Source organism: Coturnix japonica, chromosome 20, assembly GCF_001577835.2.
Source record: "Coturnix japonica isolate 7356 chromosome 20, Coturnix japonica 2.1, whole genome shotgun sequence".
Lineage (NCBI taxonomy): Eukaryota > Metazoa > Chordata > Aves > Galliformes > Phasianidae > Coturnix > Coturnix japonica.
In genome coordinates, this window is record NC_029535.1 from 11,258,267 (window position 1) to 11,285,122 (window position 26,856).

Sequence of the window (26,856 nt, forward strand, 5' to 3'; positions counted from 1 at the left end):
GAGCAACAGCTGCGGCGGGAGCGGTTTACAAACAGTGCCCCGAGAGCCAGCGCCGCCGAGTCCGGGCTACGGCGGCACCGCGGGCGGCCGCCCCTCGCTTCCCTCCTCCCTCCTGCCCCACCTCAGCATGCCGGCCGGGGAGGCGGCTCAGGCACAGGTGAGGGAGGTCTGAGGGTCGGCTTCCCCCCTCCTCCTTCCATTCCCCAGCCCCCCCCCCCCTTCCCCCTTCCTCCTCATTCCCCTCACGCGGCGGCACCTGAGGGAGCCGTGTGGCTGCCGGGGCCCACGAGTGTGAGGCCGCGGGCGCCGTCCCGGCCCTGGGGGGGGGGGCTGAGGAGAAGGAGGAGGAGGAGGAGGAGGAGGAAGGGCGGGGGCAGTGGGGGGCAGGTGAGCGGCCTGGCCCCTCCTTTGGCGGAGCAGCAGCAGGTAACGAGCCGCTCCCCGTTCAGGTGTTCCCCTCCGACCCCATACCTGGCCCCACCGAGCTGGGGGTGAGGGGAGAGAGCGGAGCTGAGCTCCTTTGTGAGCCGAGATGTGCCTGGATGAAGGCTCTGTAGTAAGTGGCTCGTGGGGCGGGGGGGGGGGGGGGAAGGGAAGGAAAAGTTTATTGATCCGTTCTGCCAGCTTTTTTTGTGTTGTTTGCCTCCCTCCTCTGAAGGCTGAGCCGCGATCGTGTCTTGGCATCGCGTTTCTCGTCTTATTTACTGATCTTCGAGGGGGGAATAGGAAGTTTGGGAAATAAATAAATAAGCTCCAACTGACTTCTGGAGCAACAAAAGACGTTGCCAAGCGAGGACAATAAAATTGTGGGATATCTGCGGATTGAATTTCACTCTGTTCCGTGATACCCACCGGACTTTCTGTTCTGGGTGTGGGGTTTTTGTTTGTTCCCCACACAGAAACCTGCAGCAGAGTGAGCTCTGTGCTCTAATGAGCCACCCCCAAACGTGCTGTGACTCCTGTAAGTATCTTGAATTGGAGCGTAATAGTTTTGAAGTGGTGGCGAACAAAAATCTTTATGCTGTGTTATTGATCTGCTGATGAAAGGCGTTTGGATTTGAAAAGGGTTTAGGCTGGGGGTTTTGTGTGCTTAAAGGTGGGTTTTTTTTGTTGTTTTCCTTTTTTTCTTTCTTTATTTTTTTTTTAAAGGCAACAGCATTTTTCTGTTGTTGTTTCTGGAATGACCTTGAGAGCTTTCAAACTTACCCCAGTTTCCAGCGGTGGGTTTGAGGGGGAGGCAGCAGCAGAAGCACAGAGTGAAAATCGAAAATAGAAATAGGAACTGCAGGAGGTGCAGTGAGATGTTTTCTTATAGAACTATGTGAAAAAGGAAGTTTTTGTAAGAATGCGTGAAAAAGAGGAGAGGGAAATAACGCAGTTTCAAATGCGGTTAGAAAGAGAACATATCATTCTTCACGTTTTATTAGGCCCTGAAACGCGGCAGTGATATGATCTGGAAGACACAGAACTCAAACGCCTGACTACAAGTTGAATAGCAGGCATTGACTTGCTGACCAGTGCTTCCATGCTCGTGCTGGGGGGGGGGCTGGTTTTGTGTCTGCAAAGGTATCGGAGCTCGGTGCTATGACAATGGCTTGCAAATGCTTTAACGCCATGTTTTATTGCTCTTAGGAGCTCTTATTTACTGTAGGTTTGGGAATACGGCTAAGACTTTAATTTGTGATGTCCACACTGAGGTTTAAGCGTTTCCTTGGATAATGCAGAAGGACGGTTTGAAATAAGTAGGATAAGCTGCATTCTTTGGCAGGGGGAGGGCGGAGGGGAAGGGTGGAGGAGGTGTTTTTTTTCTTCCCCTTTAACTAGTTCTGTAACAGAGTCAATATTTTAGGATCTGTGGCAGGAATGTGCCTTTGTGATCGCTAACCTTCCTGCCATGGCTTTGAAAATGAGCACTACTGTAATTGTGTGAGATGAGTCTAGGGTTCACATCTTAGCAGGTCGTGCTGGAGATTAGCACCGTTTGGAAATGCTGCCTTTTAAGTTTTGGGAGTGATGAATAGGAAAAGAGAATAACTTCAGAAACGCGGTTATTACAGTGATTATTGATTGGCTTGGCCCGCAGCCAGGCAACTCTTCTGCATGCACCAGAGTTGCCCATTTCAATTCTATAGGTTCCTTTAAAATATCTGCGTCCTCTCGAATCGTTAAACGATATCTGGAGCTATTTAAGAACAGTAGATCAGCTTTTAGTTAAGGTTGTTCAATTATGTCTTCATCGCTTTGGAGTTGGTTGAATGACTTGACATGAGATTAAGCACAACAAAAGAAAAGGCAGGGGAACAACAGCTGCCTTCCAGTACCCGAGCAGCAGCGTTCTCAGCGTTTTACCTTCTAGTATTAGGTGGTGTCAGGTTTAAATGTTAATATTTATATGCGTATTTATAAGAACCTCGGGCGTTCTGATAACACATCGGGCACCCAGTGCTGGCTATTCGTCTTTGGGGGTTGTTTGTCTCTTGCCTTTTTAGGAAAACTATCTTAAGATCTGATACTGAGGGATGAATTGATCTCATTAACTTTTCAGACAAAAGTAGCGAGCAGTCACCACTAGTTTGTACTTGTTCAGTTACTGTGTGGTAAGAACTTTAAGGTGTGTCCTTAATGGCAGTTGACGATTCTTGCTGCGAAGCCTTGTTTATTTTAGGTAGATGTTTTATACAGAATTTCCAGTGGGACAAATTACTCCACTGCCTGCGCTCACCCTTTTCTGAAGGCTGCCTGTGAGCAGAGGAGAATAATCCGACGTGCTGCAATCAGTATGTATTTTTAAATTGAAGTCATTAAGTTTTACTGTGTATTTTGAGGCTTTTCCTACTTCCTTTGTTTAAACATTCTCAAACAGTGCATATCATACATGAATTTAAAGTGTTCACATGGCACTATTGAGCTCAATTTAAATTTAAAATGAGTACCTACATTCTCGCTGATCAAAATAGCAAAAGTATTTCTTTAAATAAGTGGATGTTTTCTGGTTTTGAATGTGGTGAGAGGGCTATATTTGTATCTTGTAAACAAAGTTTCACATTAAGTAGTCTTTACAGAATGGCTCCCAGGCTTTGGATTAGAGGGCTTTTTTTTTCCCCCTTCATTTTAAGGGAATATGTCTTTCTTTGTTTAGGTAGCAGCTGGGGGGGGGGGGGGGGTTAGGAAGAGGAAGCTAATAAACCTTAGCACCTTTGTCAGGCTGTCTTACAAAAGGTTACTTCATTTTGGTTTCCCCTTTCATGAGATCACATTTAAAAATTCCTTTCGAGTACTTGTAACCTTCAGAAAGTATCTTCTCCTCACTGTGTGCTTCCATTTAGAGCTGCAGTGATAGATTAGTATCACGTTTTAAGTGAGCGGGGGTTCTCAGTTAGCACCGTGTTTGGGGGAAGTAATTTCAAAAGGGAACTGTGAGGTTTCACTTGACTTTCAAAATGGTGATTACAATAAGCTCTTAATTACAAACTCTCAGATTTTAATTTTTTTCCTCCCCCTGTAGCTTTGGGGAAACGCTAAGTAAATTTTAACTTCCCTTTGTTCTTTGGGACTCTTTTGTCCCAACTCTTTCAACCTGGATCTTGATATGGAATTCATTGTCCTAGTAAAAGATTCCATGCACTGTATATGTAAATACACTCCCTCTTTCCTGTGTTATGAAATGTGTAACTAGTACTGGCATATGGAAAGAACAGCCCCGGCCCCCCTTCCCTTCCCTAAGGTAAAATGGGCTAAGCTTTCTTTTCTTTGCGAGCAGCTGAAAGAAGAGTTTGACCTTTGAACTCCCCCTCACACTTCCACGCTGCTTTCAGGATGATTAAATAACCGAGGATATTTGCCTGTGTCTTATGCTTATTTATCTCACTTAAAATGTTCCAATACTTAACTGTTGAGGTATTGTCTTTAAATATAGCAAGATAGTGCATTTCGGTTGCAGCAGGGCTGCCATTTGCCAGCTCAGCCCTCTTATTTTTGAGACTCTGGATTTAGAACATCAGCATTCCAGTAAGATATTCTTTCCACATCTCATAATTGCATTTATTTCAAACTGTTACTGACTTTTAACAGGCTCTGGGTCATTTCTGCTGACCCTTGACCCTCCTTTTTAAGGTAACTTTAGTCACAAAAAAAAGTTGAGAAGAGTTTTTCTTTCTGGTGTGTTAATACGGGCGGGGGATTGTGCTGCCTACTGTATGCAATGCTGCTTGGAGAGAGATGTGACTCATACCACGGGAGATTTGCAACTGAAGACAAAAGTAAGGAAAAGGATATGACCAAGCTGTGTAAGATCCTCACTGGGTTGTGTTTTAATTAAAAAACAAACACAAAACCTTGCTAAGCGAACTTTGCCTATTTTCTCATCTACCTCCAAAATTAAGGCTACTCTCCCAAAGGTTTGGTTGTTTTTAACTTTTTCAGGGGAATTCCCAAATAATCTTGTTTTATTGCTTTTATTGTTTTGATTCTTCTGCCAAAGAGGAGGAAACTATATTGAAATTTCTACTGTCATGCTCTGACCAAAGTCAAAGGTTTATAACTTATAGTTCATGGATTAGTTGCTTTTGTGATTCTTCCTCTTCTTTTGTATTTTTTTTTCTTTCTATTGGGGTGGGGGAGGGAGGACAGGACAAACCATGTGTTGTAACAGGAGAGACGTAGAACTTCTTAGTAAACCAATGGAGGTGCTGAGGAAAATGAGGTATAAGTCAAAAATCTGAGGCATACTTGTTTGTGTGCACAGTGTCTGAGTTCATTGCAGAAGTTTGAATTGTTTATCTGACTGCACTGAGAATTTCAAAAGAAAGTACAAGAGGAAACGTGGTTAGAATTCACAGGAAAATCTATGTAGTGCAGTGAGACTTCAAGATCTGAGCAGAAACTCATCCAAGAGTAAGTGAATAATTGTCTGGATAGGGATTTTTTGCACTTTAGAGTAAGGAAAGACAGAGTTTAGAAAACCCTCTATAGAGTTTTTATGCAACTGAAAATATCCAAGTATGAATTTGTTTATGTGCAATAAGCATACTTGCATTTTTCTGTGTAAGAGTGTAGTGTAGTTTGCTTCTGACATAAACTACCTAAGGGATATGAAGGCCTTTGTGCTTACACTTCATTGCAGTGGTAGATGAAACTGATGAAGTGAAGACTTAGGTCAGTTGCTTTCTGCTGTGTAGATAGGAAGAAGCAAACTAGATGTGCTCCAAAGACTATGGGGTGTAATACCAGTAGGAGAATGGATATAAAATTGGTCCAGAGAAGCCACGACTTCTGTTTAGCTCTAATGTTTGTTTCTAACCTGCTACAAAGACAAAGTGTACAGAAGTTTTGCCTATTTCCTCTCTCTGGAGAGGTCCATTTCTTGTAGATGCTGGCTTTGCTTCCTAGGGTAGTTTGTCACTCTGAAGCCATGTGTTGGTTATCACATGTGTCCCTCCAGTTCACTAGTGCAGGATAATTAAGGTAGTACCAGGCAATTAAAACTGTTTGAATCTCCATCAATTGGCACTGGTTTCTGGAAGAACTCCCACCTTCATGGAAGAAATGTGTATTTCAAATGCATTGCTATTTTTGTATCTTCAGATTTGAGGCCAGGGAAGGACTTAGTAGAAGTAAATGTCTTTCCACCAGACTGTGTGCATTTTTCCATCTTTCAGGACTGATTTCTGCCAATACATAATTGTGGATATGTTTGAAAGTGACAACTTCAAAGTCACTGCTCTGCAGAGGGGTGGGATAGGAAGCTGCTGCTTTTTCTGCCAGTGCACCACTGTGTTGGTAAGAGTTGGATTCAGAGTTGAAATCAGGTGAGAAGGCGAGGGAAGATGAATATCCCAAACAAAGCGAACTCTTCTCTCCAATTCAGGAATAGTGAAGAATCTCTTTTCCTGTTATTTCACTTATGCTGCCCAAAGGGATGCAACTTCCCCATAATTGCTACAGAGGAACTCCTGCCTCTTGAGTAATAAGAAATTAAGTCTAATTTGGTAAACTCCAAGTTTACCACTTCTTTGTAGTGGTGGCTGTTGGAGAGATCTAACATCCCTCTTGCCAAAAGGTGGGGGGGGGGGGCTGAGAGCAGAGGGAGGGGAAGAACAATCTAATTTGCTGTTAAGGCCTCCGAAAATATCTTCTTTCAAATGGAAACCAAGACTAAACATAAGGCAGTTTATGTAAGGTGAAACTGATTCAACAGCAAAAATATATCACTCTCTTAGTGAAGAGTCTTTACCTGTTGTGGAGAGAACAATAAACTGTTTTGTCAGGTAAGGGGTCACTGCCAGTTTAAGTGCACGTAACTTCTTGATTTAATGAAGTTGCATCATCTTGTAGCAGTGGTGAAACTTGTCCCAGACTTATTTGGAATAGGATTGCTCTTGTCTTTCAGCCTTTCCACAACAGGTGTTGGCTGCTTCTTAGTGTCTACAGTCAGCTTTGGTTTTGCGGTCCCTGAGAAATTCTCTCCTACTCAGAGTGGGGGGAGAAAGGGAAAAATCTGGAAAAATCTGTTGGATTGGTCCTGCTGAACTTTAAAAGTCAGCACTTACTTGTAGCACTTCCTCCTTTCATGCCAAGAATTAGTCTCTTTTATATTTACTCTTGCTCAGTGGAGGAAAAACATGTGCAAAGTGATGCAAGCTTATATGTTTTCTGCTTTAAAAAAGAATAATTACATCTTTTGGTGGAAGAGGCATTCAGTTCACTGAGGAGACATGTACATCTTATCCATCCCCTGCCAAAGCAGACATATAGCCTTAAAGAAAAGGGGACTGCAGGAAAAGGTTTTTTAGAGAAAGGATATCCTTTGTTTCTATCAGTATAGATGTCTGAAATGGGGGGAGGGAGTTTTCCTAATATTGTTCACTATTAACTGCTAGTTATTTTCCACTGGTAATTAAATTCCTGGAGGAAATTGATTTGCATATTTGTCTGTCTTATCTGACTACAAAAGAGCTTTAATACAAAATCTTTCTGAAGTGTGTGTGGAGAAGTGCCTGCATAATAACACTCCTGCATTCTGGCTTATGTCTGTTTCTTCAGATCTGCTTTTATGAATTGTCTCATCTCCGCTGTGTTGGAAAACTCTGCAGTTGCATTGCAAGGATCTGTAACTGAAGGGAAACAAAATAGCCTCTCCTTTAGAGGGTGAAATGATAAACTCTGAAAACCTCTCTAAGAATTAAGGTTTAGAATAACTTTGAAAACTTCAGGCCTGAAAGATGAAGACTAACAAGGGGCCTTAAGGATGTGCAGCATTTAGGGAGTGGAAATTCCTATTTGGGGTCATCTTTTATGTTCTCTTTTCAACCTGAACATCTTTGTTTTGATCTTTTCCTGCAACTGAAACAAACCAACTCTCTTCCTCCCCCTAGATCTCCATTTCCTTTAAAAGTTCTCATGCTAGTTCTTTATCAGAACGAACTATTAACAAACTTCTTAATAGAAGATTTTTCTATTGCAACACATGGCAGAAAAAAAAAAATGTGGATGGGAAGCTACATTAGGTGCATTCGTGCTACTCTGTTAAAATGGAGGTGAACTGGGAAGTTGTTAAATGATTTACAGTCAGAATGTCGAAGGGAGTAGCTCTTCCCTTCCCTGGAAGGCAACAGGACACACAGTAACATAGAGTACATTACTGGCTTCCTATAGTGTTATGAACAAAAGCTGACTACCACTGTTCTGCAAAATGAAGTTTTCTATGCCAGTGTTATGGCTTTCCAGTGCTCAGCTCAAGTCGCTTGCAGGTGGGCATTGGTACTCTCTCAGGAATAAATAAGATCTCAGTCTATGATGCAAATAATGTATTCCCTATGTTTTGGGGCTGCTGTCCCTTAAATTGGGATGGGAAAGAAAGGGACTGTGTGAGATGTGATGTGCCTTTCTTAGGAAATACCTGAAGGATATTGTTTGTTTGATGTATACAAGTCCAAAGACTTGAAGAATCAAGCTTGAAATGTTGTGTATCTGGTCATTTGACTAAGGTTTGGAAGCAGTGGGTGAATTAGGACCTCACAGTGACTTCTTGCTTTGTGTTGTGATGAAACATAGATGTGAACGCTTGGCACCTGTTGTCACTACTGGGTTCTGTGGACATCACAGGACTCTGCAGGCACTATCTCCAGAGTCTGTAGCTCTTGAACATTGCTAGTAGCCACACGGGGATGGGATTTCTACCTAATATCCTCTGTGCATGCCAGGTGTGGTGGAACTGACTTCACTGTGCACTGAGAGAGGGAGTAAGAGCTAAATGAAATAAGCAAGCCTGGACTTAGTTTTTCCTTTAAAAAGGAACAGTCTGATGTAGTTATGCACGAGCTATTCCATGGTCAGTATTGCCTCTGAATGTAGTTGTTCCCAGCTGAAATAAATAATCCCTATAAGGTATTTTTTATTTGCAGGCAATGTGGGGGCATCTCAGTAAAGAGAAAGTGCTGTTAATTAGTTTGTGTGTGTTCTCAAGGCAGAATGGGAACAACTATTCTGCAGAAGCAAAATCTGTAGATAGCAATACAAAAGGTGCTTCAGTAAGTTGTCAGTGGGTTCCCATAAACCAGCAGCAGAATGAGATCTTTCATTAGCAGTGTTGAAGAGGAGGAACCTGTTCTGAGTATAAAAGTACTGAGACAAACAGCTGAATGTCTTTATCCTTCTGAAACATCTTGAAAGATGGGGGAAACTGAAGGAATGCTTTGAAAATAAGCTGACTTCTGTGAAAGTGTCTCAGGTGAAAGAAACATGGTTACAAGACCAACCAATCAATGGCAGCTAAACTACAGCAACTGGCACCCTGAGTTTTTCAGGATAGGAATGTGTTCCTGACAGTGGGCTGCATGGGACTGTGGAGTTTCCATAGGACACTGAAAGAAACCCTGGAAGCAGTGCATTGTAGCAGCTTGTTGCTGCCCTTGGGTTAGGGGGTCTGTTATGGGGTTGCTGGGGTAGCAGTCTGGGCACTTCTTGTGTAGGATGTACAAAAGTAACTTATCACTTAGTTGTAACTCTCTTCTAGTTTTCTCACTTCTGTTTTTAAGAAACTGTTGCAGGAACTAGTTGAACTTCTGTAATTGTTCCAGTTAGTTTTTACAGTTGAACAACTGTTATTTCTGCCAGCACCCAACTAGCGAGGTGTAGTTGTTTTTCCTGTTACCTGCCATGCAGCTCTCAGTCCCAGTGCTCTGTGGTGTCTGAAGCAAGAAGTTCAATGGTTGGACTTTGCTATTCTCAGAAAGGTGTGTCTAGAATTTTTATTACATATTCATGGAAATTTTGAAATGCAGGAAGTAGAAATGCAATAAAATTACTACTGATAGGTCATTTCCCAAAGAAATCTTTCAGACTGAAACATGTAGTCTTCAATTGTGTAATTTAATGAAAGTAAATTAAACTTCTCTACGGGCACTTAATTAAAACTTAGTCTGTTCTAAAAATCTATTTATATGCAGCAGCTTTTTGGTGTGGTTGTCAGGTTGTATGGCAGCCATGATGAAAACAAAACCTTCTCATCTGTTGAGTTCAATTTTTTATATACGTTTTGTGGTGTTCGTAAATATGATGGATATTGCTGCAGACACATTGAAGTATTTGATTAAAGACCACACGGTCAAATATGACTTTAGTGAACTACAGCTTGCACAGTACTCTGGGCTGCTGGAAGGATGGAGTTCAGCAGGCAGTGCTCTTAATTGGGAAGAGCTGTCACTTTTGGTAGTGACCCCACAGGAGGTATCCAGGAGCACAGAGCAAGGTGGGATCCCCATTATTACTGCTGGGGATGCCCGTTATTGTCTGCAAATGGTGGAGAGGGAAGTCAGAAGGCTGAATGTGAACTCACTGAAATGTGAAGAGAGAGTCATCCTCTATTTTCAACTTAAAGGTTAATCTGTGGCAAACTTACAGCTTTCTCTTCAGATGTTGGAAGGAAGCGTTTCCTGTTTTAGTCTGCTGTTTTGCTTCAGGTCTCCGGCTGTCTAATACTGGTGTTGTCCTGTTCTTTTTGTCCCTCCCTTTTTGTCTCCTGAAAGTGAAAGATGACAGAAGCTGCCCCAGATACAGTGTATTTGTTTGTGTTTGTTTTTTGTTTTTATTTTTATGCCTGAAAGTCTCTATTCTGGCAAAGTAGTTACAGTGCTCTTCTGAACTACAGGTTGTCTGCTTTCCCAATGCAGAACTGTAGCAACTCTTGCTGTTTTACTGGTACCTACAGCGTTCTGAAGAACAGGAATGTAATTGATCAGCACTTTTGGTCCTCAGGTCCAAGGTATAATGCTATCTTCACTAGGAAGGTTGTTTTCTCTTTAATGGGTAAAATCCTAGGGCACATACTTGGTTTATAGTTTAAGCATACATTAGCTTGTTTAAACAGTGAGTATAAAATTGTGCCCTGCTTCAGAGAGCTATTTGTCTAATCACAGTGAAGTATGAAATAAGACTACAGCTTTCCAGTTTTCTTTCTGACATTAATAGTAGTGTCTAGATGCATTTGCAGATTCCTTCAGAAATTCTACCTGCAAGATTTTCTTTTTAAATCCATAGATATTATCTCTTGTACAGAATAGCATTTCCAAGAAAAATAGTTGCCTGAACTGTGGATGGGCCTTTTAGGTTTCAGGCCAGGAATATCTTGCTCTGCTTTGCAGTGCTGCCTAGAGGGTGAGCTGTGACCAGTCCTTCACAACTGCTCAGACCCCCCTATGAAATACAGCAGAAGCCTGGAAAACATTCAGCAGCCAGCAGAGGTTGGTGGGTGTGTGCTCAGCTTCGGAGTGCCATGGAACGATTCTACAAAGGGTTTATTAAAGTCTATCGATACTCAATAAATTTGGACATACAGTTCTGTAAAACTCTTCTCGTGATCCACGTGCCAGCTGTATGCTGGGTGTTTATACATGTAGTTGTGAGGACAGGTTTGTTTGGTTTTGTTTTTTTAGACAGTTAAGTAATTTTTCTGCTTTGATGCACTGAAATGAGGTGATGTTGAAATAGACCAACTTCTCTGCTCATCTCTTTCCTGAATGCTGAAATATTGCTCCTCGTAGGGTGGGAGATGGTGTGGATTTCTGATGTCCTTCATCTGTGTTCTCTCCACAGTGACATCTCTACTGTTGCTCTGTGCATTTATGTCATAATACTGCAGGGTGGGGGGTGTAGCTGGGTGGCAGTTGCTGTGTTCTCAGGCAGGAGTGAGGGTGTAACTGATGGATCTCAGCAATTCAGTGCGTGGGATTGGGGACACTTCCTTCCCAGTAGTGCCTGTGACCTTTGTGGGGTATGATCCTTATCTACTACTGCAGAATATGTACCTGTGTAGGCAAAAGTAGATATGTTAAACTCTCTAAGCTCACTTCTACAATTTTGCCTAGTTATTCCTTAGAGGCAATTAGGAATCTTTCAAAAGTAGCTGTTCATTTTAGTTTGCAAATAAATTATTTTCAGGCATATAGCCACCATTTAGGCACATAAGCTGTGCTGCAGCATGTTATCCTGTTGTGCAAAAATACCTCTTAAAACTACGGTAGAAATGGAACAAAACAGCAAGTTGGAACATGAAAACATGCTAAGCAGTGCCCTTTGATATGTTTTTCCTTATACTTTATGAAAAAGGTAAGCTTTTTGAATACTTCAGCTTCAAACTTTTGTTATAGCTTCTCCACCTGCCTATTTAATGGTGAGTGGAAGCCAGAAAGCTAAAACTGACTGAAAGGATAAGGCAAGAGCAAAGGCTGCAGCAGAAGCAATTCAGATGTGTCATACCACAGGCTGAATCTGCCTGCTACAAAAGAGTTTGGAGTCCTTATGAAAAGAGGAAGTGTTAATCATGACAATGATTAAAGAAACAACAACAAAAAAATGGGAATAAAGGCTCTGGTTGGTGAAGAGATGTTTTGGCTGCAGCAAATTCAGGTTCTGCTGTTGCCCTCCCATCAGCCGGTGGCTCGGTCCCCCTTCCACTCCCTACCCTTCCACCCAGTTCTCTCTGTTCTTCCTGTTGACTTGTGACGTGCTGTGAGCCTTTGGCATAGTCTTTTGAGCTTTAAGAAGCCAGAAGGGGCCACTGGCTTCCTGGTACTCAAATGAATTGTTGTCTAGCCCTTGGTTAGATGACTGGACAACAAGAATATTAATTTCTGGTGTAAGGAAAAGATGAATACAATCAGCTGGCAACTGTACTAGCAATTAACATATATATATATATATATATAAAATCTTTATTATAGGCTTCAGGATTTTCTTTTGTTAGTATGATGGTAGGAAAAGAAGCTGACTTCGAGTTTGAAACCAAAGAATATTCCTAGGACTGGGGCACAGAGTAGTGAGAGGATGTTTTTGAGGTGTTCTGTCTACTATTCCTGGCAATGTTTTGCTGAGTTCCCCTAAACTGAAGTGAAATTTAATAACTGAAGACCATACTTGTTGTCTGAATAGGAAAGCTGTCAGGAAAAGCTGGGGCAAGTAACCTTGGCTGGGACCACAGTAGTGCAGTGTCTTTGCCTGCTCCAACTGTTTGTAGCCTGATCTATTACATGATCTGTTTGGAATGGTTATCCTTTCACTGGCTGAAATGAAATGTTTCTATTTCCCCTTAAGTAAGGTAACAGGAAAGAAGAATTCTAAAAACATACTTTGCTAATACTGTCTTCTATTATGTGAGCCATAGAGCACATTTTGTTTTGAGACTTGTTAATTCAGCTGACGTGGGTAGTTGACCAGTTTTGCTTACAGAATAATTAGTGAAAGTCTGAGGCTGGAGTCAAGTTCTGAATGCATTCTTCTGATTAGATAGTTGTGTTTGGGAAGGTTTTGTCTGCGGATGTTTCCCATTCAGTTTATGTGAGCATGTGGGACTCTGGTAAATCTTTCCCTTACACCAACATTTGATTAAGTGGAATCCTGAACTCCAAAGCTATTAATTTCTCTGCCCTACAAGAGTGGCAGCAATTAATTGCTGCTGGTGAACTTCTTAATTCTTGTGAGTTCAAAAAATTTAAAGGTACTTGTAATTAACAATATCACAGCCTCCTTAAAACTTATGGAATTCTAAACTTTCATTTTGGAGTATAATCAAACACACATTTGGTGTTGCATGCAGTTTGAAATGGGAAGCATTTCCTTTGGAAGTGTAATAGTTGGCCTCTTGGATGATTTTTTTTTAATACTAAACTACTGCCCAAGGAACACTATCATTAAACTGTTTCAGACTTTGAGATGATCTAATTGTGACGGAGATTGTAAATCTGTGGATATTAATGGCTCTGAGTGGTGGTATTAACAAAGTTCTTAATAGAAGGATTTGTACTTAATGCTTATTTTGTACTAGAACTGTGAGTGCTAATTCCAAGCTCGCTAGACTTGGGGTGGGAGGAAGAAGGGATTTTGTTCAGCAGCCATTACTGAACAAACAAAGTTTTACTGTGGCTCTAAATTCTGGTTTCACAAGTTTTGGAAGGTTACTTTGGCTTGGATAGGATTTCAGTTGGTGTACATATTGAAATATGGTTTAAGCAGTTTTGCGCAGCTAGGTAAGAGCAAGTTTAGAATAGTGATTGAAGTATTGCTATTATATAGCAGTCTTAAAGCAGTAGCCCAACTAATGGAACAGAGGAATGTTTAAGACAGCTGTTTATTTCTAATGTGGTATGTAGGAAATCACTGGACTGTCTTCTAGTTGTCCCTCACTGATGCTTAGTAACGAATGCCTCCTGTGCTTTCAAGCACTCAACAGTTTTCTTTATTTGGGAGGTAATATCTCCTTTTGAAAAGTCTCACAGGTTGCTTTCTCTCTCCTTCAGGTGCTGGAGTTCTCTGTGGCTCTGAACTTGCCCTCGAGTACGTTTTGTCCAATGCAACTATTTTAAGTTTTTGTACAGAAAAACTAAGTGCAACTGACTGTTTCTGCAGACTTGAAAAATCAGAAGAAAAAGTTCAATAAACCTCATTTGTGTCACTGAGGGAACCAGTGGATGCACTTTGAGTGATGTGTTAACACAGGTAAAAATGGAGAAGAAATAATCTTTTGCTCCTGGAAAAAAGTCTTTTCCCTGGCAGAGGACTTTGAGCTTTGCAGACTTGCAAGCACATGTTGGAGAACTTTACAAGTGTCCTTATTGTGATCAGTGAACATCCCCCAAAGAACTGAAACCTTGCATTAAAAACACGTAATAGAGAACAGAACGCAGGAAACATGCCAACTCAGCCTCTCTTGGCATACATGGATGGACTGGATGGAATAGCCAGTACTGTTGGTGCACAGATGGAGAACAATGATGCCTCTATGACAATAAAAGGAACAAATACTATTTCTTACAAAAGCTTGCAAGAAAAATTTCTCATGCAAGCTGAAGGATGTATGCCTCTGGACTGCATGTTCTGTGATGAGACCTTTAAACATCCAGAAGAACTTGGGAAGCACGTTTTAACTCAGCATAGGCCTACTCTCTGTGAACCAGCTGTCCTGCGTGTTGAAGCAGAGTATCTCAGTCCTCTGGATAAATGTCAAGTAAGAACAAATTTGCCTTCTCCAAACAATGAAAAGGACAGTGAAGAACTCAGTTGTGAAGTTTGTGGACAAACATTTGATGAGGCTTTTGATGTTGAAGCACATATGAAAAAGCATAAAGATTCTTTCACATATTGGTGTAATGTGTGTGGAAGAAGATTTAAAGAGCCGTGGTTCCTCAAAAATCACATGAGAACACATACTGGAAAGCCTGGTTCTAGAAACAAGCTTCAACAAGGTTCTGAAAGCCCCATCACAATAAATGAGGTGGTGCAGGAGCATATAACTGAAAATGTAACATCACCTTACAAAATTTGTATGGTTTGTGGCTTCCTATTTCTCAATAAAGAAACTCTACTTGAGCACAGTAAAGTGCACACCAAAGAATCAGCACCCAATGGCGAAAGCCCCCAGGTGACTGATGATCCCAATGTAGAAGAAACATCTCAAAGAGAAGAGTTTTTACGATTTTTGAACTTAAGACCAAAAGTGGTTCCGGAAAATGACAAAAAACCCGTGAAATGGATTGCTGAGCTGGATCCATTCAACACGTATCAAGCATGGCAGCTGGCTACCAAAGGTAAAGTTGCAGTTGGCCATGGCCAAACTAAAGAATCAGGACAAGAAGGAAGTACAGACAATGATGACTCATGTTCTGATAAAGAAGAACTTGGTGAAATTTGGAACGCAAATAAAGGCAGCCAGACTGAATCTACAGGGAAGTCAAAAGTAAATAAAAATGGAAGTTATACAGGGAATAGTAACTTATACCGACACAAATTGAAACATCCCAACACTGAAGTGCCTTCTATGGAGATGGATTCAAAATTGTCCCAGAACAAAGAGAAACCAACACACTGTTCAGAGTGTGGCAAAGCCTTTAGAACATACCACCAGCTAGTCCTTCATTCTAGAGTGCATAAGAGAGATAGGAGGACAGATGGGGAGACTTCAGCTGCTTCAAGGTCGTGCTGTACTGATATAATAAGCCTAGATGAAAATGGAACAGTAGAGCGAGTGGAAGGAGGATCTGAAGATGGGTCTGAAGATGGACTTCCAGAAACAATAAATTTAGGTGAGCGGAATTTTTGAGGAATGAGATTGAAATAGCTGTTACTGTTTGGGAACTGCCTAAAGCCAAAAATGCATAGTCTGTCTTGGTGACATTTTTCATAAACTTACATAGGAAATATGAAATAATATGGTGAGAAAAGGGGAGAGGAGAGGAAGAATAAGAAAAGGAGATAAATGTTCTGACACAACTATTTTCAGGTCTTTGAAGCTGTGTTGGGCCTTCTGGCAGTGGTGGTTTGGGTTTCTGGAATTACTGAAATACTTTCAATAACAATCTGTCTAGAAATAATGGGATTCCCCCACCAAGACACATACTTGTACTGGGTATACTGCATATTCACTGTGTTCCTGTACAGCACATGTTTTTAAAGGTAGTATTTCTGAACAAGTCACTGTATGTTTCCCACTTGATTCTGCATCTTATAAGGAAAAGCAGAAAAATGTCCAGTGCTCAGAATCAGTGGTTGTTAGGGTCCCAAGGTTTTTCTACCCATCCATGGGCTGTGTGTTTCCTTTGAATGGTGTCCAACCTGGCAGGCCAAGTGTCAGGAGCAGCAGCTTTAAATTAGTTGTTTAAGGATGTACATAATGGTATACTGTGTATGCAAGAGGAATATACTTAGCTCCTCTTCTCTGATAGAACAGATAAAGTGTATGTTACCCAGGGTTAATGCTGAACCTCACATTGCCTTAGCAAAATGTGATACCAATGTTGAATGATTCCTTAATTGATAAAGTTTGCATGTCTGGGGACAAAACAGGATAGCAGGAAGACATGCAGCTGATCTAGCACTGCTGTGTGTGACATGCTTCAAGCCTGCATTTAAGGAGCAGACACTTGCATAATCACTAGAAAAGACAACGTACAGAATGTCCTGGCACACAAGACTGAGTTTTCTGTTTCTGGTAATGTGCTGCCCTTAATGTTGCCTCCAATAACAAAGGAAAAAAATATATTACCTAATGTTAGCTTGCTTGTTTTGTTTCACAGCGCCTTATCCGAAACGACAACAGCTTTCATTGTGAGATGCTGAGTCATGCTTATTGAGACATTATCTGTTTGTTTAAAACTGCTCTGGCTGCTCTTGGCCACAGTTTAGCCATGCTTAGCATTTCCAGTATGGAAACTTTCCAATGCATAGTAACTTTGGAAAATCATTTTAAGCTGTCTATCATGTTTCTAACATCTTAGTTAAGTAAAACGTTTCCTCCTTTATTTTCCCACTGTAGCATTCTAGTTAGCTTTGACATGGATATTTTACTCAAGTTGACTTCTTTGGCAGTTTGAGTTGTAAAAACATCAAGACGTTGATTTGAATGGTGTCTTGTGAGTGAGCTTTCTCCCTTTGTTAGACATTAAGCTGTGCATGCCGCCCTCCAGTGGCAATCGCTTTCATTTACACTTCAGTTTATCTGAATTAGTTCCTCGAGCCACGTGCTTCACAGAACTAACAACCCCTGCCACGCTCCTGTTTGTCAGAGCTTAAGCGTTCCCAGTTGTAGTGAAAGATTACTTCTTAAAGCCAAGCTGCTGCTTCTGGGCATGACACTTCACTGATTAGTGCAGACTTAATGTTACAATAAAGGAAATAATCAGGCATCCTCTCTACCGTCCTTCTGCAGGACAACATCCTGTGTTGTGCCATGGTGCTCGGGGCAGGTTTACAGTCCAAGTAACCCTGCTATTCAAGCAGTCTCCTTTAAGATAAGAATACAGGTTTTAACAGATACGAGTTTTTCTTTTAGGCCATTCTCCTGTGTTTTCTTGTAGGTTATTACAGAATTAGATGTTGTTTTTTTTTTCTTTGAGGCCTATTTTTACATCGTTTATTCTGTGGGGCTGCTTCCTTTCAGTCACTAACCACTGTGGTACTTGACACAGCTGGAAACCTTTTAAACCATTTTACTTTCTGAGTGTACATCAGTGCAGAACCGAAGATGCTCACAGATTGCAGGAGTTGGCAATGTATTTCCTTTTGTGCTTTTTGCTTAATACAGACAGTTAAGATAGTTGCTTTTGGTCTTGAAAGGGACTACAGGCTTGCATTTGCTCTTCATAATGTATCTGTATTTTCTCTCAAAGATAAAAATGAAGATGTTTTGGAAAGAGCAAAAGTTAAAAATCTTGGAGCCTCCCGAGAATGCAGCTATTGTGGAAAGTATTTTCGCTCAAATTATTACCTCAATATTCATCTCAGAACTCATACAGGTAAATGGGCTTCAGCTTTATGGGAGGGGAAGAAAGTGATGAGTCCGCTCGGATGAGATGTTTGGTTTTGGCTAAGTAAAACCAAAGTTGCCTTCAAAATTATTGATGTTAGAAATGAAGATTGCTCTTAATACTGGGAAAAAGATCTGAAAAGGGATGCATTGTAGACCTAAGTGAAAATCTCTTTGGGGCCAATTATATTGTGTTCTTAGAAATTTAAGGTTTAAAATAAGTATTGTTGTTTTTTCTACACTGAGAAAAACACAGAAATACTTCCAAGTATTATATTTGTTAGTTGCTAGTGCCTGAGCTGTGTATTCTTCAGTTAAACTTGTCTGTAGCCAAGCAAACTCATTGTACTTCTATTAGGGTTTCTTTTAAACAGCTCTATTTATAGTACTGTGATGTCTGTGTTACCTGCAGTATGATTGAGGGCTACGTATGCAGTTTTTGGAGCTGACCCACGGCTGCGCCAGAGCTGCCACTCTGCATAGGGAACTATCTTCTTCGTAACCAGAAGATGTCACTGTAGTTAGCAAAAGCAGTTAAACAGTTTTACATGATTTAGAGTCTGGGGTTTAAGATGGTGGGAAAGGGGGAAGAAACAAATCTATTTTATTGTTCTAAAGTCTGGATTATCTCCTTGTTTTTAATTGTACTCAAGACTTCATATCAAACTTACTGATAAAACTGTGTTTCAGGTGAAAAACCGTACAAATGTGAATTCTGTGAGTATGCAGCAGCACAGAAAACTTCATTGAGGTATCATTTAGAGAGGCACCACAAGGACAGGCAAGCTGATAATGCAGCAGATGCGAAAGGTGACAGCAAAGCTTCATTGCAGAGTCAGGAGACGGAGCTCTTTCTGGTTGCTGATGGTGCTCAAGAAACCAAAAATTTGAAGAGGCTTTTTGATGGTGCCAAAGATGCTGAGGGCTGCCCACCCACAAAGCAGCAAAAGGAAATCCTGTCCTTGAATAATGCAACAGGCAGCACGATCCTTGTAAGAATGAAAAATGATTCTAGGGAATCGATCAAACGTTCCGTTTGTAACAGTTTGACTCAATTGCATGAGAATGTGTCCACTCCTTACTTGGAAAAACTAAAGTCTGAGAAGGAAACAAAGGAAGTTCAGCCCAGTGCTTCGCATAAAAGAGAGAGAGAGGCTTCTGTGGAATCAGAGGGAGATGACGTCCAGTATGTTTGTGCTTTTAAGGATGGAAAAAATACAACTGATGTACGAGAGTGCTGTGAGAACTCCAAACACAAACTTATGGTGGATGCTCAAGAAATGCCCTTGAACTTATCTACTGGGACTTCACAAGAATGTTCAGTGGTTTCAACTACTAGAGGCCTAGTACCCAGCTCCTGCCCATTCTGTACTTACAGAACATTCTACCCGGAGGTCCTAATGATGCACCAGAGGCTGATGCACAAATACAATCCTGACACCGTTAACAAAAATGGCTATAGAAACAAGGCTCTAGCCAAAGCCAGACGCACTGGATGCCCTCCCGCTCTGCTTGGTAAAGATGTGCTTCCTCTGTCTTTTAATCCTAATAAGAGTAAGGCTTCCCCATCTATTCCACAAAGACTGTTGCAAACGGGCAAATCCAAGCAGTGTCACCCTCCCCAGAACAAAGTCCCTCTTTATGCAATGGCTGATTCAAGCAGCACAGCCCCGAGTAACCTCAAGTTTCATAAACAGCAAGGTAATATTGGAGCTCAGGCAAATAATTATAGACAACCTCAGCAAGAAATGCACTCCAGTTCCAGCATCTCTCCAGTATTGGACAGAGTGAAAAGAGCTGAATCTAAAATGAAAGCTCTGAATGTCACAATGTCCCAATCTGGTGTAGTAAGCAGCAGTATGAATGGGGCTCTTGACTCTCACCTAAACGAATCTGCTTGGTCTTGTCATCGAGGAAGAGACTATCTTTGTAATAAATCTGTGGGCAATGCAAATCTAGAATATGGTGAAACGTCATCTAAAAGAATGAAACATAGTGTGGCAGTTATTGAACAAAGTGACTGTGCAGTGGCTAATTACAGAAGATATGAAACGAGCAGATTTCGTGTTGCAAACAGATATGCAAATCTGCTACCTCAGGAATGTTCTCGCACCAAACCTGCATCTTCTGTTTTGCCAACCAAACAAGGGCTTCTGAATTCGGATGATGCTGATCCTCCTAAAGTACTGACTGTCCTCAAACCTTACGAGCCATATAGCTCTGGATCACTTTACAGTTCTTGTGGATCTAGCAATGGCCAAGTCACCAGCTCTACAGTAGAAGGTACTGTATCTCTATCCTAGCTCAGTTAGGTGTCTTTGAACTTTGTGAAGAAAGGTGTATGAAATAATAAATGCACAGCTACAATAAAATAATAGAGAAAATAAAACACTGTTAAACATGTTGTCAGGTACAGTCAGTGCCTGGATTTTAAATGTAAAAGAAGATTCTGTTGTAAGAATGAATAGTATGCAGATGAATGCTCGTGTAGTCTGAAGGTATCAAGTAAACTCTTGAATATTTCCATTCTCTAGAAACAACAAGATCACTTCTGTAGTAACAAGCAGAGTTATGTTGCTTTAGATTAGAGCAAAGTCAAATATACTAAACCTGCATTTTGATACATGGTGAAGAGTCTGTTCACCTACTTCATTCTGTTTTTTGTGTATATGAAGGTTGTGGGCTTATTAGTGAGTTATGGAAAAATGAAGGCAAGTGCTAAAGCTCTGCTTCCAGGCTGGGAAAGGCAAAGCTTGGATCATATCTGACTTACTGAAACAGTTGTGAAAGCGTTAATTCCTAGTTTTGTCAAGTGTCATCTGTGTCAGATGACCTGTGCCATTAGTTGCCTTGAGGAACATGTAACACACAGAATACACAGGGACAGGCACAAGGACAAATGTTACTGCTGCCTCTTGGTATTCCTAGGGATCCAAGGGGATGAAATACTGTTTCTTATCTGGGTGCAGAAGTCATTTGTGCAGTTGTGGAATATATAGATAATCACTGATAAAAAGCCTGGCAGAATGCTACTATCTGCTAAGAATTTAATGTGTGCTCTCATTGCTTAGTGGAGTCCTTAAGGACTAAACAGAATGCTAGTTTGCATACGAGTCAACTGATTGAGGACTTGTGCTTCATGACATGGCTACCCGATGAGCGGAGAGAACATTCAGGATTTTATAGAGAATTCTCTTGATACTGTATAAAAACATGTTAATTTTAGTTAATAAGAAGGTGGAAAACAAAATCTTGTAGCTTTGGTTGTCTTGACAAGTCTGTACCCTCAAGGACTGGACTTGGTGCATCAGTATCTTGCTTCTCTCCAGCATTATCTTGAGAATAGAGAAATTCTCTTCTCCTGCCATCACTCTCAGAGAGGTTAGCTTGTGGAATTGGCAGCTGCTGCAATACCATTTTTAAACACTGACTTCATTGGAATCCACGTTGTTGTTCTTCTGAAAGCTTCACCTGTCAGCCAGAAAAATCTGTGGTAGACTTCTTCCTCTTTTACAGTACGAGCTTGGAGACAGCAGCTTGTAATCAAAATTATAGTCATTGTTTCTTGTGATTTAGAGCGCTTGAAGCTATGCCTACAGTTATTAGACAGTATAATTGTCATAGAAATAAAGGTTTCATTGCTGGTTATGCAGTGCCATCTCAAAGCACCTTTTCATGGCTGTTACTGATGTTGAAAAGACTTGTGAAACAAGACCCTTTTGATAGGGGTTTCCTTAAAAACTTCAAGAAGCACCTTGTGCAATAAAACATAGGCTTTTAAGGCTAATTGCCCAGCTTTCCAACCATTCTGCCCGAAGTATGTGAATGAAACCAAATCTTGATTTTGAGAAGGTAAAGGCAAGGAAATTCTCAGCATTAGACTTTTAATATGGTTGGAGGCATATTTGTTTTTGCCTGAGTTGCAATTCTGAGGAGGTACTTGGTAATATATGCGGTTTACTACATGTTTCTGTAGTCTTGATCAACCTTGGTGATATTATAAGAACATGTCAGAAATCTTTCTCTAAGGATCTGTGTGCTTATGGCAACATTATTTAGGTCCTATGAACATGTTATGTTGCATGTTAAATGCTGGATCAAGTTGTCATGAGAATATGTTCCACTTGGCAAGCTTGATTAAAGCATGATGCCTTCTATTACTGCTTGTAAGCTGTGCCACTCTGTATTGCCCTGAAGAGACAGAAACGTTCTGAAACCACTCAGTTTGTGTTATTTTCAAATTACTTGCCTTTGCAATGGCAGCATGCTATCAAGGATAACCTGTTGGCTGATTGATCTGGCAGAGACTGCAAATTAAAGACAATTGCTCATGACACACTCCAATGGCTTTGTAGATTCTGTTGAAATATTAATTTAGCTTCGCCATTTTAATTTAATTAAAGCTTGCTAGGTTTTTTTCAATGCTGCATTTAAAGCTTTCATGGAATATAGATGGTAGTTGGGCTTTTTGTATCTTGGGAGGGAAAATGATCCTTGACTTTTCCTTCATTCTGTGAAGTAGTTTTTGACTGCTTACTTAAGCCACACAGGCTTGGTTTGGAACAGGCATTGATTTCATGTATATAAATCTGAATGAATGATTTTGAGTAAATATGAAGCTACCAGTCTACTACATTGAGAACTGCTTAACAAAGTTATTCATGTATGTATGTTAACACTTTTTAAGGGGTTACAAATTCTACATATCTGCATGAGCTATCAAGGTAATAATGTAGTATACCTGTCTTCCATTTCAAGTTCTACTTTCAAACAAATGCAGGAAATGAATATGTAGGTATCATATGATATGAGGTATTCATTTAAAGTGAACCCCACTGTAAGATGAATTGAGCAGAGATCTCTTGCACATTATATGAGCAAAACCTGGCATGTGCGTGCAAACAGCTTAGAACAAGGTTCTTAAATTACAGCTTTTCTCCTTGTTCTGGTTTGGGATACTGTGTTTCCTATAACTTCTAAGAGGACAAGGAATAGCTGTCCACCTTGAGCCTTACTTGTGAGTTGTGTTCTGGGTGCTCTCATAGAACTGCTTCTAGTTGAATGTCTGACCTATTAGAACATCAGGAAAAATTTAACTCCTCTAAATTTATTTTCGTCAGGGAAAAGATCAGTGTCATACCAACACTTATCTAGCAGTGTGCTGCAAAAGCGAAGTTATGAGAGTTTCATTGGCAATGCACGCTTTCGACCAAGTGACAAGAAGACTTGATCATTGACTTCAGGAGAAACGGTAAACAAACCTTTTGAACTAATTGTTACTCAAATATTGCATTATGTGCTCAGAACATCAAACGGTGCTGCATAAGTGTGATGGGAGGTTATCAATGTCTGAGCCAGAGCATCTGAAAATGCAAACTCTCCCTTTTAGAAAGTGACGCAAATATTGGTATAGCATTAGTTATTTTGAATATTGGTAATGGTGTACTCTGTGCACTGTATATAGAAGAAAGCATAGATGCTTCTTTCCTAAAAGAAAGTGAGGTTCTTAAAAAAAGATAAATATACTAATTAGATACAATACTAGTGGGAAGTGTTCACCAAGGGGCTTTCCCCTTGTGTCAGTATATGGGGGTGGGGAACTAAAAATGAGAGGATGTGCCTGTTATCGTAGTTTGTGAATCCTCTGCTAGTCCTTGAGAGGTTGTAATGGTCAGTTCTTCCTGAAAATGGAGGCATTACTCATTATATGACTTGTGAAGATTTCGAGGGCAGCCTCTAACAAGACTTCATAGAGAAGTAAGGGATTCCTGATAGCTCCTTGACACTTTATCTTTGTGTGTTGGTGAGGTTGTTCCAAATAGCTTTTTCTTTGTTTGACTGAGGGATGGGTGTAGCCTCTTAGGGGAAACAAGTCAAGTGAAAAGAATTAGCCTGGTGTGCTGAATTTTTGTGCTTCATCTCTTCAGTTTGTATCTGAATCTCAGAACTTCACAATTCCATTGTGTTCACAACATTCTTAGCTGCTAAGGAGATAAGCAGTGAATAAGTCTATAAATAAATATATCCGTATGCTCTTTCTGAACCGGAGCCACGGATCATTTTCCTTGTTGAAATTTAAGCAGATACCTCTTGAATGCTGCAGCACCTGGACCAGTGTGCAGACTTTCCTAAATACATTTTTACATATTAGGGGAGTGGAGCTGTTCGACCTCTAGCTGACAGCTTTTAAAATGCTTTGTTTTATTTCTTGATAGTCTTCTAATCTTACTGCTTTTATTGTCCCCCACTAAGTAGTTTTTGCCTGGTTCTGCATTTTTTCTTAGAAGAAAAAAAAAAAAGCTAACTCAATTTTCTGCCTGTATTTCTGCCTGGAGTTTGAGTGTTCAAAAGGAGACTTGATTGCCAGTTTTAATTTGCTATGAAATACAGGATAGACTGCATATGGCAATAATAATTTCCAAATGCATTCATACAACGGTGAAGATTATCTTCTCTTTTAAGGATGCCTTGTCCCAGAGTGTTATGCTATTTTCTAGTCCTATACAAAACCCTATTTTTTGATTTGTTCTAGGTCTTAAGGACACGAGTGCATGTTCTGTGGAGTTATACCTGCAGTTCATCCCTTGAGGAAAGTGAATGGTGAAAGCTACTGAACTAAGCTGTGATTGTACTGTATATAAAAACACTACAGTTCTATAATATTGGTTCTGTTAACATTTAATACCAAATAGCCATAAAAGGTAGTCTAAACAATTGGGTTATGAAGGTGTGTGGGGAATGTATGTTTTGACGTTGACTTGGAGTATTTTTCATTAGAATTAATTGACCAAATATTAGGTAGGAATTATATTTTTACATACTTGAGCGCTGCTGAAAAGAGTTTCTTTGAAAGAATATATCGTCCTTGCACCTCAGGTAAACTGTAAATGCAGAAGTTGAAATCCTGTTGGTTTAATGCTCCTTTTTCATAAAGGTGAAAGTTTCTCATATGTTGTTTTTCCTGTTTAACTATGTTAGTTTCTCAAAATAACTTCCAAATAAACTGTCTGAAACTGTCCAGTTTATAAATGTTGTGAACATCAAAGCATTGGTGCTGACATTATGCTGATCTGCCTTGCGTATGTTAAGATCTTAATGTGTACTTCCAGAAGAGCAGGGATCTCTCCTTCTGGAGTTGTTTCCAGCTTCTTTCCAAAGCATGGATGAGGCAATACTTGACGTTTGAGTCTGTCAGTGTGGTGTTCCTGGAATATGGTTGGATTCTTGGTTTGGCATTGGTTGCTGTTGTTCAGAGAAGTTTCTTAAATGAACCTCAATAGCAAAAAAAAAAACAACAACAAAAAACCAACAAAAACCACGTAGGACTTGTATGAGACACGATACTAATCTAAATGTTTGGAACGTTTAGTTTTCTACTAAACCACATTTAGAGGAAAACTACTTTGCACCTTTGTCCAAACTGTAAAGTCACAAACAGGCTTGCAATATGAATACAGGATCCACAGACTTCCAAAAGGGATGTGGCTATGGTCTAGCCTGCTTGACTCTCTGCTTGAAAGCTTCTTAATGTTGGTTTTTAGCATCTGCTGGGTGTTTAAACAGAGTAAGGAATAAACTGTTAATGGGAGAATATCTCCTTCTATTTTTTTGTGAAGACAAGAGTTTTTTCTAATGCACATGCAGTTTATTTTTTGTAAAGGGAAGACGGCCAGTTACCAGCCAGTAAAGCAGAACTGTTGTGTGTTTTGACCTTCATTCCTAGTTGCTTCTCATAAAGCCTGTTGTAAAGAGTTCGTTTTTTCTGTATCTGGCTTTGACTTCCATATATTTTACTAAAACAACAAAAAGAAAATTTGCACTGCTTGTTTTGCTCTCTTCCCTCAAGTAGCAAAATGTAAAATAGCAAAACCTAGAAACTCTTGTTTTTTCATTATGCAACTTGAGATGTTCCAGTTGTATGTCTTACTTCCTGAACGTGGGACCTAATTTTAACGTTTCTGTAAACTGGCAATGTAATGAAGTGCTGTGTATCAGGAAATTGTACACTATTTACCTTTCTTCTGTTCATAAGCTGAGCCATATGTACATAATCTAGATTTGTTTTCCTAGTTTTGCACTTTTATAGCCTATTTTTTGAAGACTGATTCACTTGGAAAATGGTTAATCTATTTTTTTGCGTGATCTTTCCAATGAGTCTTATAGAATGCATGCTGTAACTATCGTCTGTGTACCTTACCAAGGTTCTGTGGTTAAAACACGTATGGGGCTGTGCTAAGATGTTTAAGTAAAAAGGCCTAAGATGTTTTTAATCTCTCTTCATGCTGGTACAGTTTCCTTCAAGATTTTTTATTTTGGTAGAGATCTTGAGGGTTAAGTAGAAAAATGGCCACGAAGACTATTTCATGGCAGCATAGCCCTGTACTTCAGAATACACTTTGCCCATCAGTATTAACTATTGGGATACTACTGGTTTTGTATGATTCTTTGGAGGTAACAGTTCATACAGAGAGGTACAAATTGTTGATTTTTTTTCTCTTTCTGTGTATTTATTTCATTCCATTTTGTTTTAATTGTTGAAACCGGAAGTTGTCAAGCAGTAGGAACACATTACTCATTTAATTTATAATGTATTTCACTTTAGTTGAGTATATTATTACATGTGGATGTAAATATAGACTTGGTGTTTTGCAAAACTGGTTTCTGTGTCTTGCTTTTAAAGGTTGAAATTATCTGGCTGGGATTTCGTATTCCTTTGACTTTTCCTTCATATTCAGACCCCTGTGGGTGGGGGGGAGGGGGAAGAGGACCTGCCAATAACCAAACCCAAACTCACGTCTGTTCAGTTGCTCTCATCAAAACACTGAGTCACTTCCCAGAAGATTTGGCTCATGCGTAGAGAACTCTTAAAATAACGAAGAAACCTTTTGTTTCTTCCCTTTGAAGGAAAACAACCGAATAGAAGAAATAGTTTTTGTATGCATTCATTATGGTAATAAGAAGTGGTGAAGGCATTCATTTATTTTTTTTTTTAAGCAATTTTTTTGTTTGTTTGTTTTCTAATCCTTAGAATTTGTAAGGGCTTAAATGCTCTGGAAAGAAATAAT

General features: G+C 40.2%; 1 protein-coding gene and 1 long non-coding RNA gene across 6 annotated transcripts; one reads left to right on the forward strand and one right to left on the reverse strand.

Annotated features, from left to right (window-relative positions):
- ZNF217 (zinc finger protein 217) lies at positions 1–26,445 on the forward strand. Of its 5 annotated transcripts, none has more exons than XM_015881847.2 (6): positions 1–157; positions 13,791–15,572; positions 17,655–17,780; positions 18,482–20,074; positions 22,912–23,042; positions 24,324–26,445. In XM_015881847.2, exons 2-5 carry the CDS (start codon positions 14,183–14,185, stop codon positions 23,019–23,021), a joined length of 3,219 nt encoding a protein of 1,072 aa, XP_015737333.1. In that variant the 5' UTR covers positions 1–157; positions 13,791–14,182; the 3' UTR covers positions 23,022–23,042; positions 24,324–26,445. The 5 variants fall into 5 exon arrangements, with proteins under 5 accessions (XP_015737333.1, XP_015737334.1, XP_015737335.1 ...); XM_015881848.1 differs by lacking the exon at positions 1–157 and adding an exon at positions 444–556; XM_015881849.1 differs by lacking the exon at positions 1–157 and adding an exon at positions 894–961.
- Positions 9,703–11,080, reverse strand: LOC107323100. Its single transcript, XR_001559153.2, has 3 exons — positions 10,993–11,080; positions 9,899–10,018; positions 9,703–9,789 (listed from the first exon to the last, which is right to left on the reverse strand). It is a non-coding gene; the product is annotated as an uncharacterized LOC107323100 (long non-coding RNA).
- Positions 26,446–26,856: the final 411 nt, after the last annotated feature.

Coding starts and splice junctions, on each gene's coding strand:
- ZNF217 (XM_015881847.2), top strand. CDS start 14,183: ATGCCAACTCAGCCTCTCTTGGCATACATGGATGGACTGGATGGAATA. Junction 17,781..18,481: donor TCATCTCAGAACTCATACAG/GTAAATGGGCTT, acceptor ACTGTGTTTCAG/GTGAAAAACCGTACAAATGT. Junction 20,075..22,911: donor CACCAGCTCTACAGTAGAAG/GTACTGTATCTC, acceptor TATTTTCGTCAG/GGAAAAGATCAGTGTCATAC.